At 47.6% G+C, this 15,935-nt stretch overlaps 1 protein-coding gene across 1 annotated transcript in view; it reads right to left on the bottom strand.

Annotated features, from left to right (window-relative positions):
* rbfox3a (RNA binding fox-1 homolog 3a) overlaps nt 1–15,935 on the bottom strand; it is a 218,308-nt gene that overhangs the window by 109,663 nt on the left and 92,710 nt on the right. The window contains exon 4 of the mRNA XM_084670214.1: nt 11,097–11,159. Coding sequence (XP_084526340.1) covers nt 11,097–11,118 — 22 coding nt within the window. The 5' untranslated portion in view covers nt 11,119–11,159. The remainder of the gene's footprint in view (nt 1–11,096; nt 11,160–15,935) is intronic.

Raw genomic sequence — 15,935 nt, 5'->3', positions numbered from 1 at the left:
TGAAGGAGGCAACAGAAAGCGGAAGGGAAACAGGAAAATGAATGGGAGGTGTTTGGGGGCGAGTGTGAAAACAAAGGGAAGAAAAGAGAGGAGAGAGGGGCAGAAGAAAATAAAGTGTGGAGGTTGGGTCTATAAAGGTCCCCCTCCTATTGTTCTGTGTATGCACACTGTCCAATATGCAAAAGCAAACTCAGATAACTGAGTCAACACACTGATAGTGTTCCAGGGGTCCTGTGGCCCATTGACACACACATACACATTCACACACACATACACATTCACACACACATGTGCATGCACACACACACTCACACACGCATACTCAAACACACACACACACACAAACACACACACACACACTGAGCTTTCGAAGCCTGATGGGGAGGCTGTTTGGCAGTCTGCTATCATGGTCACCAGGATTCATAAACATTATCGGAATTAATGGAAGTAGAGTGTCAAAGAGGAAAAGAGAGGAGTGGAGAAGAGATGGGATCAGAGAAAGGAAAGGAGAGAAGAGAGAGAGCTATCTATGGCTCATTGTTCTCTCATTAGCTACAATGGAGAGCTGGGAGTTTGATCAAAGACTTTTCCTGATGGCCTGCATGGAGCTGTCACACACACACACACACACACACACACAAGCACACAAGCACACAACCACTGTTTCTGTTGTCTGAGGGGAAAGAGGTGGAGGATGGAGAGAGGGGGAGAAGAGAGGGCGCAAAAGAAACGGAGCATATGCCTTTGGCTCGCTCGATCCCTGTTCAATCCCCCTCTCCCTTTCTCTCTCTCCTCTACTAATCACGCCATCCAAATGGAACAGGGGAATAGGAGCGCATCTGCACTACACCTCCGCCACGAAATGTATCCCTCGTTACCCACCTCCTCCTTCCCTGCCCTGTCCTCTCGGCTCCCTCCCTCCCCCACTCCTCTCCTCCCCTCCTCTCCCAGCCTGCAGTCCCCTATCCCTCCTTTAATCAATCCATCCTGGAGGAGAGAGGTAATGTGCATACCCCTGCGCCTGCTTTGGGAAATGAGAGAAGGGAGGAGAAAGCCCTGATGAGGTGAAGGAGGTGGGGAGAGAGGGATGGAGGGACAGATTCATCCCTGTTCATTCCATTCAGAGGGAATACGCTGATCCAGACAGAATCTCTCCACTCAGGGAGCTGAGGGAAGACAATGGGCTATCACACACACACACACACACACATACACACACACACACACACACACACACACACACACAGCAACAGACAGAGAGATTTAGTGTGTGCGTGCATCCGCGCGTGTGTGACTGAGTGTGTGTGTGTGTGCGAGAAAAGAGAGAGCACAGTTGGCCTTTTCCCTATTATTAATTATGACAGTGTCTCAGCCAGAGGTCAATTACCATAAATCACAGCTAGAATAATACCATCACACCTCCTTTCCTCCTCATCTCTCCTCTCCTTTCTTGTTCTCTCCTCTCCTTTCAACTCCTCTTGTTCCTTGTTCTCTCCTCTCCTTTCCCCTTCTCTCCTTCCTCGTTCTCTCCTTTCCCCTTCTCTCCTTCCTCGTTCTCTCCTTTCCCCTTCTCTCCTTCCTTGTTCTCTCCTCTCCTTTACTATCATCTCCTCTACTCTCTTCACCTCCCCTCTGCTTTCCTCCCGAACACTTCATGGTACACGCCCCTCTTCTCTCTACTCTCTTTTGTCTGTTCTCCCTCTCTTCTCTCTCCTCTCTTGGTGACCACTCTTGGTGATCTCAAAGTATCTCATTTCATTTCTGAATTCATTACCGAGGCCCTCTCATAATTCTGTCTTCCAGTAGATAAAGTGATGAAATGATAAAGTGATGAAATGATAGTCGTAGCTGGGGGTTAGAGGTGGCCATGGCAGCTTTAAGGACCTGATAACAGAGGTTGAAGTCGATTAGTACTAGAATAAAAAGACTATCGCTCCATCCTGCGACGAGCTAGTCAGGATGACTGGAACACACCAATAAAGACAGTCAGATACGCCATAGCAAAGAGAGACAGGGTTGAGTGAGAGAAGAAAGAGGGATGGGGGAAATATAAAGGTAGAGAGAGAGGAGGAAGTGAAAGTTAAGAGAGAGACAGTGGAAAGGTTAGAAAGAAAGAGAGAGAGGGAGGAAGAGAAAGATAGAGATGTAGAAAGAGATAGGATGTGGAGAATAAGAGTTAGAGACGGAGAGTTGAAAAAAAAGAGTGAGGGAGAGAAAGATAGGAAGGGAGAAAGAGAGAAAAGGAGGAAGAAGGAGAGAGACGGTGAAACTGAGAAAAAGAGAAAGTTAATGAGAGAACAAAGCTCATCATAACAGAGAATTCTCAATGTTTTATAGCCTAAAATGATAGATCTTATGTCTGGTTAATGTCTACTAACTACAGTTGCTATCTGCTCTACAATGGCAAATCCAAATTTGTTTCCTCCGTGGCATCAAATGAACCTGACTCTGCCTCCATAGGGGCCCACTGCTAATTAGCTCTGATGCTAATACGTGCTAATAAGTTAGCATAACAACCAGAAGAAAAGTGCTGCCGCATTAGCATACCGAGAGGCCCGCTTAATTAGCAACACAGTGATTAAAGGAGATGCTAAAGTAGGAATGAAAGCCTGGAGAAGAATTAGCAGTTAGCCAGCTAACACTACTCAGCTAACCCGCCCCCTCACACTTTCCGGACCCCCACTAACCCCCCCTGAACCTGCCCCCAAGCCCCCACTGTCTCTGCCGACAATCCCCCGATGCTAACTCTCTGAAGCAGGCTGCTGAGACGGAAGTAGTGGGGTGTCCGGAGGGAACAGGAGAATCTGTGTGTGTGTGTGTGTGTGTGTGAGAGAGAGTGTGTGTGTTCTCCTCTCAGACAGAGATGAAGGCAGGATGTAACTGGGAATGTTAACAGTAGTTTTACAACAGCAGAGAGACAGACTTGGGCCAGCCATGTTCTCCTCCTCTGCTCATCTCTCCTCTCCTCCCCTTTTCTCCTATTCCTTTTCTTCCCTTCCCTTGGTAAAGAAAGATGGAAAGATAGAAGATGTGTAGATGTTAATGCTATCTGAGAACAGAGGATGGGGGGATGGAAGGTGGATGAGGAGAGTAAAAAAAAAACCTGTGTGCTACCTGCTATAAGTGTACATGGCAGTGATGGTATGAATATAAAATACAGGACTGTATTTGAAACGTGTAAATGATTTACAGGACAGACATAAGACACTTGTGTTTTTTAAGATGCGTCAATTACATAGTAGTACTGAATCTGCAAAACAGCCTTGCATTTGAAACACAGTGGAAATACAGGTGGGCACTTGCGACTGGTATGTATTGAAACACAAGAAAGAGTTTGTACATGAGGTATCCAGGCTGTCTCTCCTCTAATGGAATGTGTGAAATTGGCAGGCATCCTCATGCCCTGAAGCCTTTATATGGTTTTCACACTGTAAACACACATGTTTAATAATTCAGAGTGCTAAAGGAGGTTATGTGTGTGTGTGTGTGAGTGTGTTTGTGTGCGTGTATGTGGTGGGGGGCAAAAACAAAGATGCCTATTAAATATGCACGCACCACCTGTCCTAGTCATACCTTCACTCTCTCTACCTCCGCAAGACTCTCGTGCTCACTCTCTCTACTTCCTTCTGTCTCTCTTGCCTTCTATCTCTCCCTCTTGCGCTCTCTCCATTTTTCTCTATCTGACTATCTCTCCCACTGTCTCTCCCTCTCTCTCTCCCTGTCTCTCCCTCTCTCGTGTACTGCAGTCCTGGATCACAGGTGTACACTGAGACAGGACTTGTATGAAGCATGGTGATACGTATGAACATCTTTGATCATTTCTACGTCTTTCTGTCACAGTATTGTACATCCATGACATGTGCTCCACTTGCACAACGTGCATCCAAACATGACTGCATGTGCACACAATAACTTGAAGGAACATGATCTGTCTCTATCATTCTCTCTCTCTTAATTTTAGTTATTTTGCTTTCTTTCTTTTCTGCCTCTCTCCTGCCTTGCTCTCTGTTCAAACAGTGATGACTGTATTGGACAATAGAATTTCCATTAAACCTTTAGCATAAAATGAATAGTGCTGCTATGGACGACTAGCTGTTAGTAAATATTCAATATGACCTTTTCCAAAGGCTCACATACCAATAAATACTCATTTCCTGTTGATCTAATTAGCGCCTGCAGGAATTTGTCTTCATCTATTATTGAGCAAAAACAAGAACAACCCAGGCGCTGCCGTTTGACTGGATTTATAACTGAGGAAAGAGGGGCTATTATTTATTAATTAGCTCTTTAATCCTTTTCAAACACCCTGCTGGTGTGTAGAACATTCAAGAGTTAGCTTGCAATGCTAAAACGATAAAATAATTAGCTAGCAAATTTACAATGATAAAAGAGTTGGCTAACAATGCTGCAGCGATAAAAGAATTATCTAGCAATGCTGCAATTATAAAAGAGTAAGCTACTGATGTTGTTCGATAGAAGAATTCTCGAGCTATTCTACTTGATTAAAGTGTGAGCTAGCAATGCTACTTGATTAAAGCGTACAAAGCTACATGATAAAAGAGTGTATGCTGCTATGCCAGTTAGCTGCAGTGTGCTGCGCGTACGTCCCCACTTCTCCAAGCGTTCCGCCTGTTTTCATAAGCTGACCCGAGTGAGAAAGCCAAAGCAATTAGACTCTTTCTGTGCGCGGCCCGATAACTCATTAGGCGTGTAAATGGCTTGTGGCTCGGGGGAAGGTGCCCCCACCCACCCATCCCCTCATAGCTCCCTTTGCCGAATCTGGGCCCAGCACACCAGTGGTTCACAGTCCACTAAAACCCTCGTCCTGCATGTCACCTCTCACACCTAGCCTGCTGGTCACTCTCTCATCCCGCTCATCTGTGTGTGTGTGTGGGGTTGTGCCTGAGAGACAGAGAGAGGGAGAGGCAACACAACTAAATTGATTACCACAGCCACCTTGTATTGAACACACACACTCGGACACACACACACACACAGTCCCTGATCCGTGCACGGGGCAGCGTTCAGTGAGTGCAGCACTGTGTGATGACAGAGGTCCAGTAATAGACTAATGAAGCAGGAGCAGGGTGCTCGCTGTGATAAGAGTTAGCTACTGCTTATTAAGCCATCCTCCAATCCTGCTACGTGGACACTTCCACATCTAGCCAACAGAACGCAAATAATTAAGAGGACGATAGCCTGGCCTGTCCTCTAGCCTGGAGGCCAACCCCCAAGCCCCAGGCCCAGCCCTGCTTACCTGGAGGCTGGAAAGCGACATTGGTGTGAGGGTGGAGGCTGGAGGCTGGAAGCTAAGAGGCCGTTGACTGTGGGGGGGCAGGAGGCAAGGGAAGCCTGGATGTTGAGGTTCTTGGAAGGCTCGAGGGCATGGAGGGCTACTGTAGGGGCTGCAAAGTGCTGCGAAAGCTTAGGAAGATGAGAGGTGATCTATTGTGCTGTCCAGGAGCTGGGAGTCAGGCTGGCAGGCAGCAGCTGATAGGAGGGGGGGCGGCTGGCCTGCAGACAGCGGGGCAGGTGCACACCCTGATAGGACTTATCTCTCTTAAATATTTAATTGGAGGATTTCTCCCCTCGGTTTCCTCAGCTTCAATCTTTAATGAAGATTAAGGAGACCTAACAAAGACTAATCAACAGCCCTGAGAGAGGACGGACACACATACATGCACTCACACACTCACACACACACATACGGCAGAGTTTGCAGCATAGAGTTATATTGCACACCATATACTCTGTAAGGAGAGCCAATCAGAAAGCTGGAAATAAACATTGATTTCCTGATACATCCAGCTCATCCCAGACTACTAATACAGACAGTATGCACACATACTCACATACATACACACATTCAGACACACACACACACCACAAGCACACGTACGCACACACACACACACGCAAGGTCTGTATCATCATACCCTAGAGACAAAAACACACTTAGCAATCCCTTGTGCGCTTTAGTCATCAAAAATAAACCTACATTTTCATCAAAGCCAAATTACGGGCACAAGCACACAACCCCCACTCTCCCACACACACAAATGATATACACGGTCACTCACACACACACACACAGCTGGGGAACCTGCCTGTTTCTAAATCAGAATGAAACCTGTTGTTCCTGTGCTGTTTATTGATATCGCTGGAAGGACAACAGTAATATCTGCACCTAAATGACTCACAGGGCAAAGTGCTATGGTGCTCCCACCACTGTCTCACTCAACACACACACACACACACACACACACACCACATCAGGGGTAAGTGGATGTGACACCAGGGGAGATGAAAATCCTGTCATATGTTTGGGAATGTGTGCGTTTGTGTGTGCGTTAATGCACCACTTCCCTATCTATGAGAGACACAGGATAGTAACGGGATATTAGTCCTGCCGCACGATCTGAGAGAGGCATAGTGTCTGGTTAAGTGTGTGTGTGTGTGTGTCTCTGTGTGTGTGTGTTGGTGTGGATAGCGGGATACAGTCAATTTTAGTTCCTTTCCTGTGAACAGTCTGACTCAGTGCACTAATAACCAGCCACTCTGCAATTCCACCACAGAATCCCATATGTGCGTCATAAACATGTAAAGTGCTATGAATGCTCCCGCTGTACGCAAGAAGGCACATACACACAGACAGTGTCATACACACACACACACACACACACATTCGAAGGGGCAAGGGGGAGAGAGAAAAGCTGACTTAAACATTTTTCTCCATTTCACAAAAGTAGCCGTGCTGGTGTCAACATGATGAATGAGAGAATAGAGAGAGAGAGAGAGAGAGAGAGAAGAGAGAGAGAGAGAGAGAGAGAGAGAGAGAGAGAGAGAGAGAGAGAGAGAGAGAGAGAGAGAGAGAGAGAGAGAGAGAAAGGAAAGAGAGAATGAGTCAACGAGCAAGGGGGAGAAAAAAAGGAATAGGATAGCTGCTTTGAGGGGCTACATGTTAATATTAGTATGAAAACACTTTAATACAAGCAGTTAATGTTAACAGGAATACATGTCCATATTAGTAGCTACATTTCAGAATAATTTTGACAGAGAGCTTGGAATCTGGAGTGTGTCAGCACAGACACTCTCTCTCTCTCTCTCTCTCTCTCTCTCTCTCTCTCTCTCTCTCTCTCTCTCTCTCTCTCTCTCTCTCTCTCTCTCTCTCTGCATGCACACTCACACGCGTGAGACACGCTCTCATATTTATGACCCCGTCTTTGCATTGGTCATTAACCAGGTGAGAGCAGCGTTTCATGAGCAGTCTCAGCATTTTACTGCATTTGATTTAAAAAGATGCATGATCGGCACAGAGCGGGCCATGGTGTGTGTGTGTGTTTGTGTGAGTTTGTGTGCGCTCATCATCAAAAACTCCAGCACATGCCATTCTCAATGACCCTAGCATGGACATGCACACAGGCAAATATACAATGAAAATAATAATAATAATAATTCATTCATTATTCTCTTTCCTCAACAATGATATGAAATGTATCCATGACGTGAGACAACATCAGTGGGAGTATAATATCAAACAGAGGTGGTAGGGCCCCCCCCCCATAACCCCGCTCAGAACGGCAGCGCTCCACACTCCCCATGAAGACTGAGGAAGACACGGAACGAGGGAAAGACGGAACGGCGGAACCGTGGAGAGCGGGAGGATAGATAAATGTTTGGTACCACCTGCTGGTGGGAGCCTGTCTCACCGTTTCACTGGGGTGAGGAACACGGCCAGAATGAAAGAGGGGGGCTGGGGGAAGAGAGGAGAAGTCAAGGTCCACAGTCATTCACTCAATCATTCATTCATTCATTATCTGCTCAGGCTGTCTGTAGACGTACAGATGTATGTGGGCAGTAAACGTACAGTATAGCGTACAGTGGCAGGCTGTGGAGGTGGAGTTGACACAGAAGCCCTGCAAGAAAACACCAGGACAGCACCAGGATATCACCAGGACAGCACCAGGACAACACCAGGACAACACCAGGATAACACCAGGATAACACCAGGACAACACCAGGATAACACCAGGATAACACCAGGACAACACCAGGATAACACCAGGACAGCACCAGGATAACACCAGGACAACACCAGGATAACACCAGGACAGCACCAGGATAACACCAGGACAACACCAGGATAACACCAGGACAGCACCAGGACAGCACCAGGACAACACCAGGATATCACCAGGACAGCACCAGGACAGCACCAGGATAACACCAGGATAACACCAGGACTGCACCAGGATAACACCAGGACTGCACCAGGACAACACCAGGATAGCACCAGGACAGCACCAGGACAGCACCAGGATAGCACCAGGACAGCACCAGGATAACACCAGGACAACACCAGGACTGCACCAGGACAACACCAGGAGAGGACACCAGCTCGAAGAGAACACTGATGATAAAGGGACGAGGGTTCAGATGTTGAGGGAAACACAGAGAGACGCAGCCTAGAAACAGTCTAGCATTCTACAGAAACACTTTCCCACAGTTCAGAGTCAAGACAAGGTGTGTGTGTGTGTCCGTGTGTGTGTGTGTGTGTGTGTGTGTGTGTGTACCAGAGCTGCGGACTGATATGCAGGAGTTTGAAATGCCTCTTAGTAATTGGACATTAGTCCTCCAGGAGAGACTAAAAGCACCAACCCTCGTTCACAGAGCATCCCTCTATCCCTCTCATCACACTCTTCCCCCTCTCCCTCTCTCCTCGGTCGGCAGGCAGTAATTGTTATGGGCTTTCTGGGGGTGTTAACGGCTGCACAGAGACACTGGACATCACTTTAACAAACACTGAGTGAGGAGTTTACCATTTAGGCCTCAATGTGGTGTGTGTGTGTGTGTGTGTGTGTGTCTGTGTCTACTGAAAGGCCATGAATCTGAAATGACCCACTCTGTCTATTGAGCCCCTTTTATTGTGAGGTGTCTATCTTTTTACAGTGTGTGTGTGCTTGTGTGGGTATGTGTGTGTGTGCATGTGCGTGTGTGTGCGGGTTTGTGTGGAAGATCATTATCATCACCATAGTCTTCGCTCTCAAAGTGAGGAGGCAAGTGTTTGCGTTAATAATGCACGATCTGTCCAGCAAGCTGCACTATTATCATTAAGACCGGTATTTAATTATTAACCACACCAAAACAATCTAACACTTAAGCAACATTAACAAAACACATCAATTGAATCAACTTTTAGCAATCAGTGTTTCTGGCCCACTTTGTATTAGTTTGCAAATCTTGGGACCAATCATTAGTCAATACTCATCGGGGTGGCATCTTCTAATTGGCTGATGGGGTGGTGGCATCATTCCCTGTCTGGTTACAGCTGTTTAAGTGGCTCGTTCATCATGGGAGCTAATGCTGGGGCCTCAGCAGTCAGCTCCTCTGGTTATGGGCTTGCTTGGCCCCTGGCTCTTGGCTGCACAGACCGCTGGACAGTCAGTCGTCTCTAACGGAGACCCGTTGTGGCTCTCTGGTCGCCATGGCGACAAAGGTCAGGTACGGAGAGCATCTTACCGCTGGTCGCCATGGCGCCAGGCCCGACCCTGACCTTGGACCTGAGTCGCTGATCTCAGAACAGCTCAACAGCTGTTCTGTGTCTCTACGAGGCGACGCTGAAAAGCAACACACCCGCACCCTGTGTGATGGTATCTTCAATGACCCTGAGCTTCAGAGAACTCCTAACTTTCTCTAATAAGAGATTTACACGCACACACGGGCTCAGATACACTGTCGAACAGCACAGTCCTATCAATGTTGTGTCAGATTGGGAAGCAGATCGAGGATTAGCCCACAGGGATGTGGACCTGATACCACACTCTTCCAAGACACGCATGCGATAACTGGTATTAAAGAGAGCGTGTCCGCATGTGTGTCTGCGTGTGTGTCTATGTGCGTACTTGTGTGAGTAGAAGGGGGGGGGGAGTCTTCTATTAATTATAATGGGACTATGATCATGTTGTTTGGCAAAAGATAAGGACTGAAGTGATCGTGCTGTGTATGTAATTAGCTGTGTGTGTGCTGAGCATGGAGAGCAGTGCAGCCTGAGATGGTTCTGCACAGTGGAGGGATACGCCTGCAGAGGGATGTGTCAGGGCGTATTACCTGTGGGTTCAGGCTAGTGGAGGAATACGTTGGGGTGTGTTACCTGTGGGTTCAGGTTGGTGGAGAGATACATTGGGACATATTACCTGTTGGGTCAAGACACACACACACACACTGTGCACCACATATCACCCACACTAGCACACCTTACATGCCCAGCCTCCTTCCCTCTCTTCCTCTGCATGTTGCCTCCCTCTCCTTCCCTCTCTCTGTCACTTCCTGTTTCCCTCCCTCCAGCCCTCTATCTCCCTCCCTCCCTCCCAGCCCGCCGTAGCACACAGACAGCAGCAGAGAGCATGCAGGCCCGCATGGCTATTTGTAATGAATGAGCCGTAGTTTAATAATAGATGCTACAGTAGTTGTAAGCACTGATGTTTCCACTGTGACAGGATCAGCTCTGAAGGGCTCCACTCTCCTTTCTTTTCAATTATGCCGGACAAAGAGAGAGGGAGAGATGGACAGGGAGGAAGAGAGAGAGAGAGTGGGAAAGGGAGAGAAAGGGAGAGAGAGTGGGGGAGAAAGAGAGTGGGAAGAAAGAGAGAGAGGGAGAGAGAGAGAGGAGAGAGAGAGAGAGAGAGAGAGAGAGAGGGGGGGGGGGGGAGAGAGCCGCAGAGTGTCGGAGGGAGGCAGAATTAAAGAGCCTTTTTGTGGCGTTTAATATCCATTCATTGGCTGCTGTGCTGACACAGGGAGAGCAGCGGACACAGGATTTATGGAGGGCTGTAATGGACATGCCCAGAACCAGAGGACTGCAGTCAGCACATTCCCTCTGCTCTCTCTCTCTCTCTCTCTCTCTCTCTCTCTAGCTCTCTCTCTTTCTCTCTCTCTCACACACACACACACACACACATACACACACAGAAACACACCTATATGCATCCATGTTCGGCCACAATCAAGTACAGTCATTTGTAAAAGAGACGCAACTGTCAACCCACAGCAGATACGTATGTACATAACCACACACACACACACACACACACACTGACCTGCCCAGCTGGGGGTCTCCATGTAAGGCCGAAGGTGCGGTGTGGAAGGACCTCTGTGCTGCCCTGTGACACAAACAAACAAACAAACAACAGGTCAACAAAACGCTTAGTTTGGCTAGACATTATCGAAACTATTTGCTTTCAATAAAATGTGAAAAAAGATCATCCTCAATATTGCAATAACACCCAGGCACACACAGCTGTATTCCCAACCCGCAGGGAGAGGCGACCCAGGAGGAGGGCAGGAGCCCAGGGACTGATGGAAGGAGGGAGGAGTGGAGGAGAAGAAAAATGACAATGTAGCAAGTTTACTTTGGGAAGTGCTTCCCTCAACAAACCCATGTGTGTATCCGACCAGACTCTAGGGAGTAACTGCAACAACAGCACTGTCGCCTCTACACCAACATAATCACCCCAACCTAATGGCCACCAGTGTGTCTATATGTGAGTGTGTGTGTGTGTGTGAGAGCGGAGAAAGAAAGCCATTCGGATTAAAAATGCATGTAGCTCGGCCGGTTCTACGGACGCGGGGAGGAGTGGCATAGCGGTGTATCTTTTAAATGGTCATCATTAATCTGATGGATGGATCTAACCCTGCAGGAGAGATGAAGGCAAGGAGGGAGAGAGGGAAGGAGGACAAGAACTTGTTGCAATAGGGTTAGGCCCATTCTGTATCCAGTGTGTGTGTATTTGTGTGTATATGTGAGTGTGTGTGTGTGAGAGGTGTGAGCGATAATGTGTGTTGATGAGTGTATACTGTGTTTGTGTTTTCATGTGTATGTGTGTGTATATGTGAGTGTGTGTGTGTGTATATATGTGAGTGTGTGTGTGTGTGTAAAGTTTTGCTGACCTGTCCATACTTTCCTGGCATGATTCCAGTGACAGACACTATCGATCTTCCAGCCCTCAGTCCCTTCCCTGTCTCCACCCAAAGAACAGCAACATACAACAGAATAGGATAGAATGTGATAGAATCGAATAGAACTGAACAGAATACAATTTAATAATCTAGCGTTGTCTCTCTCTCCTTCCTTCTCCACCTTACCACACACACACACACACACACACACACACACACACACACACACACACACACTCGTACACACACACACCCGGTATCTGATGGCTGTAGCTTTTTATGGATTCCAGTGTTGGCAATAAATGATCAGGGACATAGATGGGTCAGCCTTTACTGGTACAGTATGCGCGTGTGTGTATGTGTGTGTGGGCGTGCGTGTTCAAGTTGATCATGAGAGTGTGTGTGTGTGGGTGTGTGTGTGTGCGTGCGTGTTAGAGAACCTGTGTGAGGTCTCCTGACCTCGTCTGGGCCCTAGCAGGTAACCAGGGGTAATTCCATTAAACAGCCAGTAATTCAGCACCCGCTTAATCAAATCAACCTTAATAACTCCAATCAAATTACAACAGCCTCCAGAGTACTAGCTCACAGAGCCTGGAGGGAGGGAGGGAGGGAGGGAGGCAGGGAGGAAGCGAAGGAGGCTGGGAGAGAGAATAAAATAGAAAAAAGAGAGGGTACCGGGAACAGCGGAAAAAAAGGGGGAGGAAGAGAGAAAGAAATGTGGAGCATTGTGAAACAAACTAAATGATGTATGAAAGATAGAATTGAAATCGTAGAGACGTGAATAGAAGGAGACATGACCAGGGGGAGAGGAGTTTCATGAGGGGAGAGGGAGGTAGAGAGGAGAGGAGGAGAAGACAGAACAGAGAAGAGGAGATGAGGAGGAGAGGAGAAAAACAGCTAAGAGAGTAGAGGAGGGTTGAGGTCAGGACCAGAGGAGAGAGGGGCTGAAATAGAGCAGGGTTAGTGTAAAAGGCAGGCCACTTCAGGAAAAGAGGCCCATTTAAACCTGTTAACCTGAATCTCATTCCAACCATGTGTCAGTGAAGGCCTTCAGTGTGTGTGTGTGTGTGTGTGTGTATGTGCATCTGTGTGCGTGTGTGTATGTGCGTCTGTGTGCATGTTTGTGTGTGTGTGCGCGCACGTCTGTGTGTGTGTGTCTCCACCTGCCAGCAGACACTAAAGAAATAGATTTGGTAATGCTGAAGTGGTTTCTGAAAGACCAGTGTGCAGAATAATTGACCCCCTTACTCACTTGTGTGTGTGTGTACATGCGTGTGTATGTGAGTGATGGAACAGAGTGGAAGGAAATGGAGGCTAGGAGAAGTGGGCACGGGAGAAGGAAAGACATAGGGAGAGAAAGAAAAAGAGCGAGAGCGCGAGCGAGAGAGCCCCTCCACCAGGTTCTTTTATGAATGGCCTGGGCTCACGTTGTCGCTGGCCAGCCGGCGTCTCCAGGAGGGGCTGGTGACTAATGGCAGCGTGGGCACGCCTGTCCTCGACACCTTTACTAAACCACATGTAGCAAATGTTAACGAGAGCTCCCAAATGCCAGCGAGCAGGGGTGCGGGCCGCTTTAATACCCTGGCACTGATGAATAACACACAGCACTGCTGTAATGGTGCACCACAGCCTGAGCGCAGAGGCCTAGCCCACAACATGGCACGCTACACTGAGAGAGGGGGATGAGAGGGAGAAGGGGAGAGGGAGATGAGAGAGAGAGAGAGAGAGAGAGAGAGAGAGAGAGAGAGAGAGAGAGAGAGAGGCAGGGAGAGAGAGAGAGAGAGAGAGAGAGAGAGAGAGAGAGAGAGAGAGAGAGAGAGAGAGAGAGGCAGGGAGAGAGAGAGAGAGAGAGAGAGAGAGAGAGAGAGAGAGAGAGAGAGAGAGAGAGAGAGAGAGAGAGGCAGAGAGAGAGAGAGGGATGGAGAACGAGGGACCACAAGTATGTGTCTTTTTATATCCACACAGAAAATCTAAAAAGCCAGTCGTGACAGTTTTTAAACTTGTTATTTTCCCTCTGTCCTTTTAACTATGAAATTGACTACGTATACTTTTTTTGCATGTTTTTTGTGTTCATTTTGTCAGTTAATTGCTTAACGTCGTCAACAGTTTTGGTTTTATAAATCAAAAATCTGTTTTAGCCAATAAAGCAGCTTCAATTGAATTGAGAGAGAGCGAGCCAGAGAGAGAAATGAAGCGGATGAGACTACCCAGGAGATGAGTGCAGAGGATGGAAAAGAAAAGAGAGAGAATGGAGAGAAGAGGGTGTTATGCAGATAAAGAGAGTCTGCAGCACTAATAAAACAAGAGAAGAAGAGAGGAGGGCCGCTGATGGGGGGAACGATGTAAAAGTGATAAACGACAAACCGTAAAGCCTCCAAAAATAAAAAAACTGCAAAAACACCCAATACACACACATATGTAAAAACACATATGCACACACATACACACACACACTCAAACACAAATGGCACATGCACACACCATAACAATGTACACTATGAATGATCCCAAACAACAGCATGGTTTATTTCCAATTTGTGTTGATTTAAGGAAATATAAGATGCAGTAAAATGTAACAAGGATGTAAAATTGTGCTGTAAAGATCCATCATGCTCATTGGCGGCTGTGTGCAGGTGAACACACACACACATTCACACACTCATTCACACACTCATTCACACACACACATTCACACACACATTCACACACACATTCACACACTCATTCACACACACACATTCACACACACATTCACACACACATTCACACACACATTCACACACACAAGCAAGTCAGAATGTGAAAACTCGTTATTTCAGCAGGACAGGAAGTCGTTATGGCGAGGTTGTGTAGCTGGGATTAGGAGGATGAGCGTTGCCAGGTTTATGGCTGGGAGTAGAGCTGGTTGTTATGGTAATGAGAGAGGAGCAGTCCGGATGGAATTCACTGAGGTATGCGGCTGATGGAGAGTGTGTGTACGTGTGTGTGTGTGTCTGTGTGTGTGTGTGCACGTGCTGCAATCAGGCCTTCGTGAGAGTGTGTTATGCTCACAGTAATGTGCTAGATTGATGAGATCTCTCCTAGAGAGAGAGAGACCAGCGTCTCTCTAAACGTTCCAGAGGTTTATACTGCTCTTTGTCTGGTTTCTCTAAAACAACATGACCTACTGTTTTACACGGAAAAAACAATCAAAAAGGTATTAAACATGGTCAGGTGTAGAAGTCATTACAGAGAAGCCTCCTTATGCTGTATATGCACCAGCAATGCCAGATGGCGGATGGGTTTACCTGTAGTGGGTCACTGAGAGGGGCGGGGTAGTGACATTTGATGTGAAGCAGAGGGAGTGGATCCCGAACCTCCGAGGCGAGGTCACATCCTGTCTTTCCCACCAGAGGGCTAATGGTTCCACTGATCAAACCCACTAAATCTGTCATTGAGAAGCTAGCACAGACAGGAGGTTGATGATGTTAGCGGGAACGCTAATCGTGTTAGCTCGGTACACATAGGGAGCGAGGGGAGAGAGAGAGCTCTGTCCACACTGCTACCCAGCCCTGGTACATGGAACACAGAGGGAGACCCTGGTGCTGGGAGCAGGAGAGCCACAGCTGAAGGTATGTTGACCAGCTGAAGCAGCTCTGAGGTGGAAACACACCTACAGGACAGTCGCACGGCTCACTGTCCTCTCTGTTTGACGACATGCTGATAGTCATTTCTACCCATGGCCAACTGTAATGTGTGAATCCCCTATAAAGCTTTATTGTGTGTGTATACGACAGTATGGCTGGATGTGGATTCTGCTCTTTATGTCTTAGATGAGGAGGACCCCAACCTCAGCACTACAGGGTGTGTGTGTGTGTGTGTGTGTCGCGGTCTGGGGGCCCCTTGTCCCATCTGCATACTTCTTCCCAGGGGATGCATACAATGGGAACTCTTAAATGAGCCATGCATAAATGGATGAAGTGGTGTGTGTGTGTGTGTGT

Source organism: Hypomesus nipponensis, chromosome 13, assembly GCF_054491055.1.
Source record: "Hypomesus nipponensis isolate SF chromosome 13, ASM5449105v1, whole genome shotgun sequence".
In the NCBI taxonomy this organism is placed as follows: domain Eukaryota; kingdom Metazoa; phylum Chordata; class Actinopteri; order Osmeriformes; family Osmeridae; genus Hypomesus; species Hypomesus nipponensis.
Note: the sequence above shows the minus strand (reverse complement) of the source record. Positions and strands in the feature narration are given on the sequence as shown.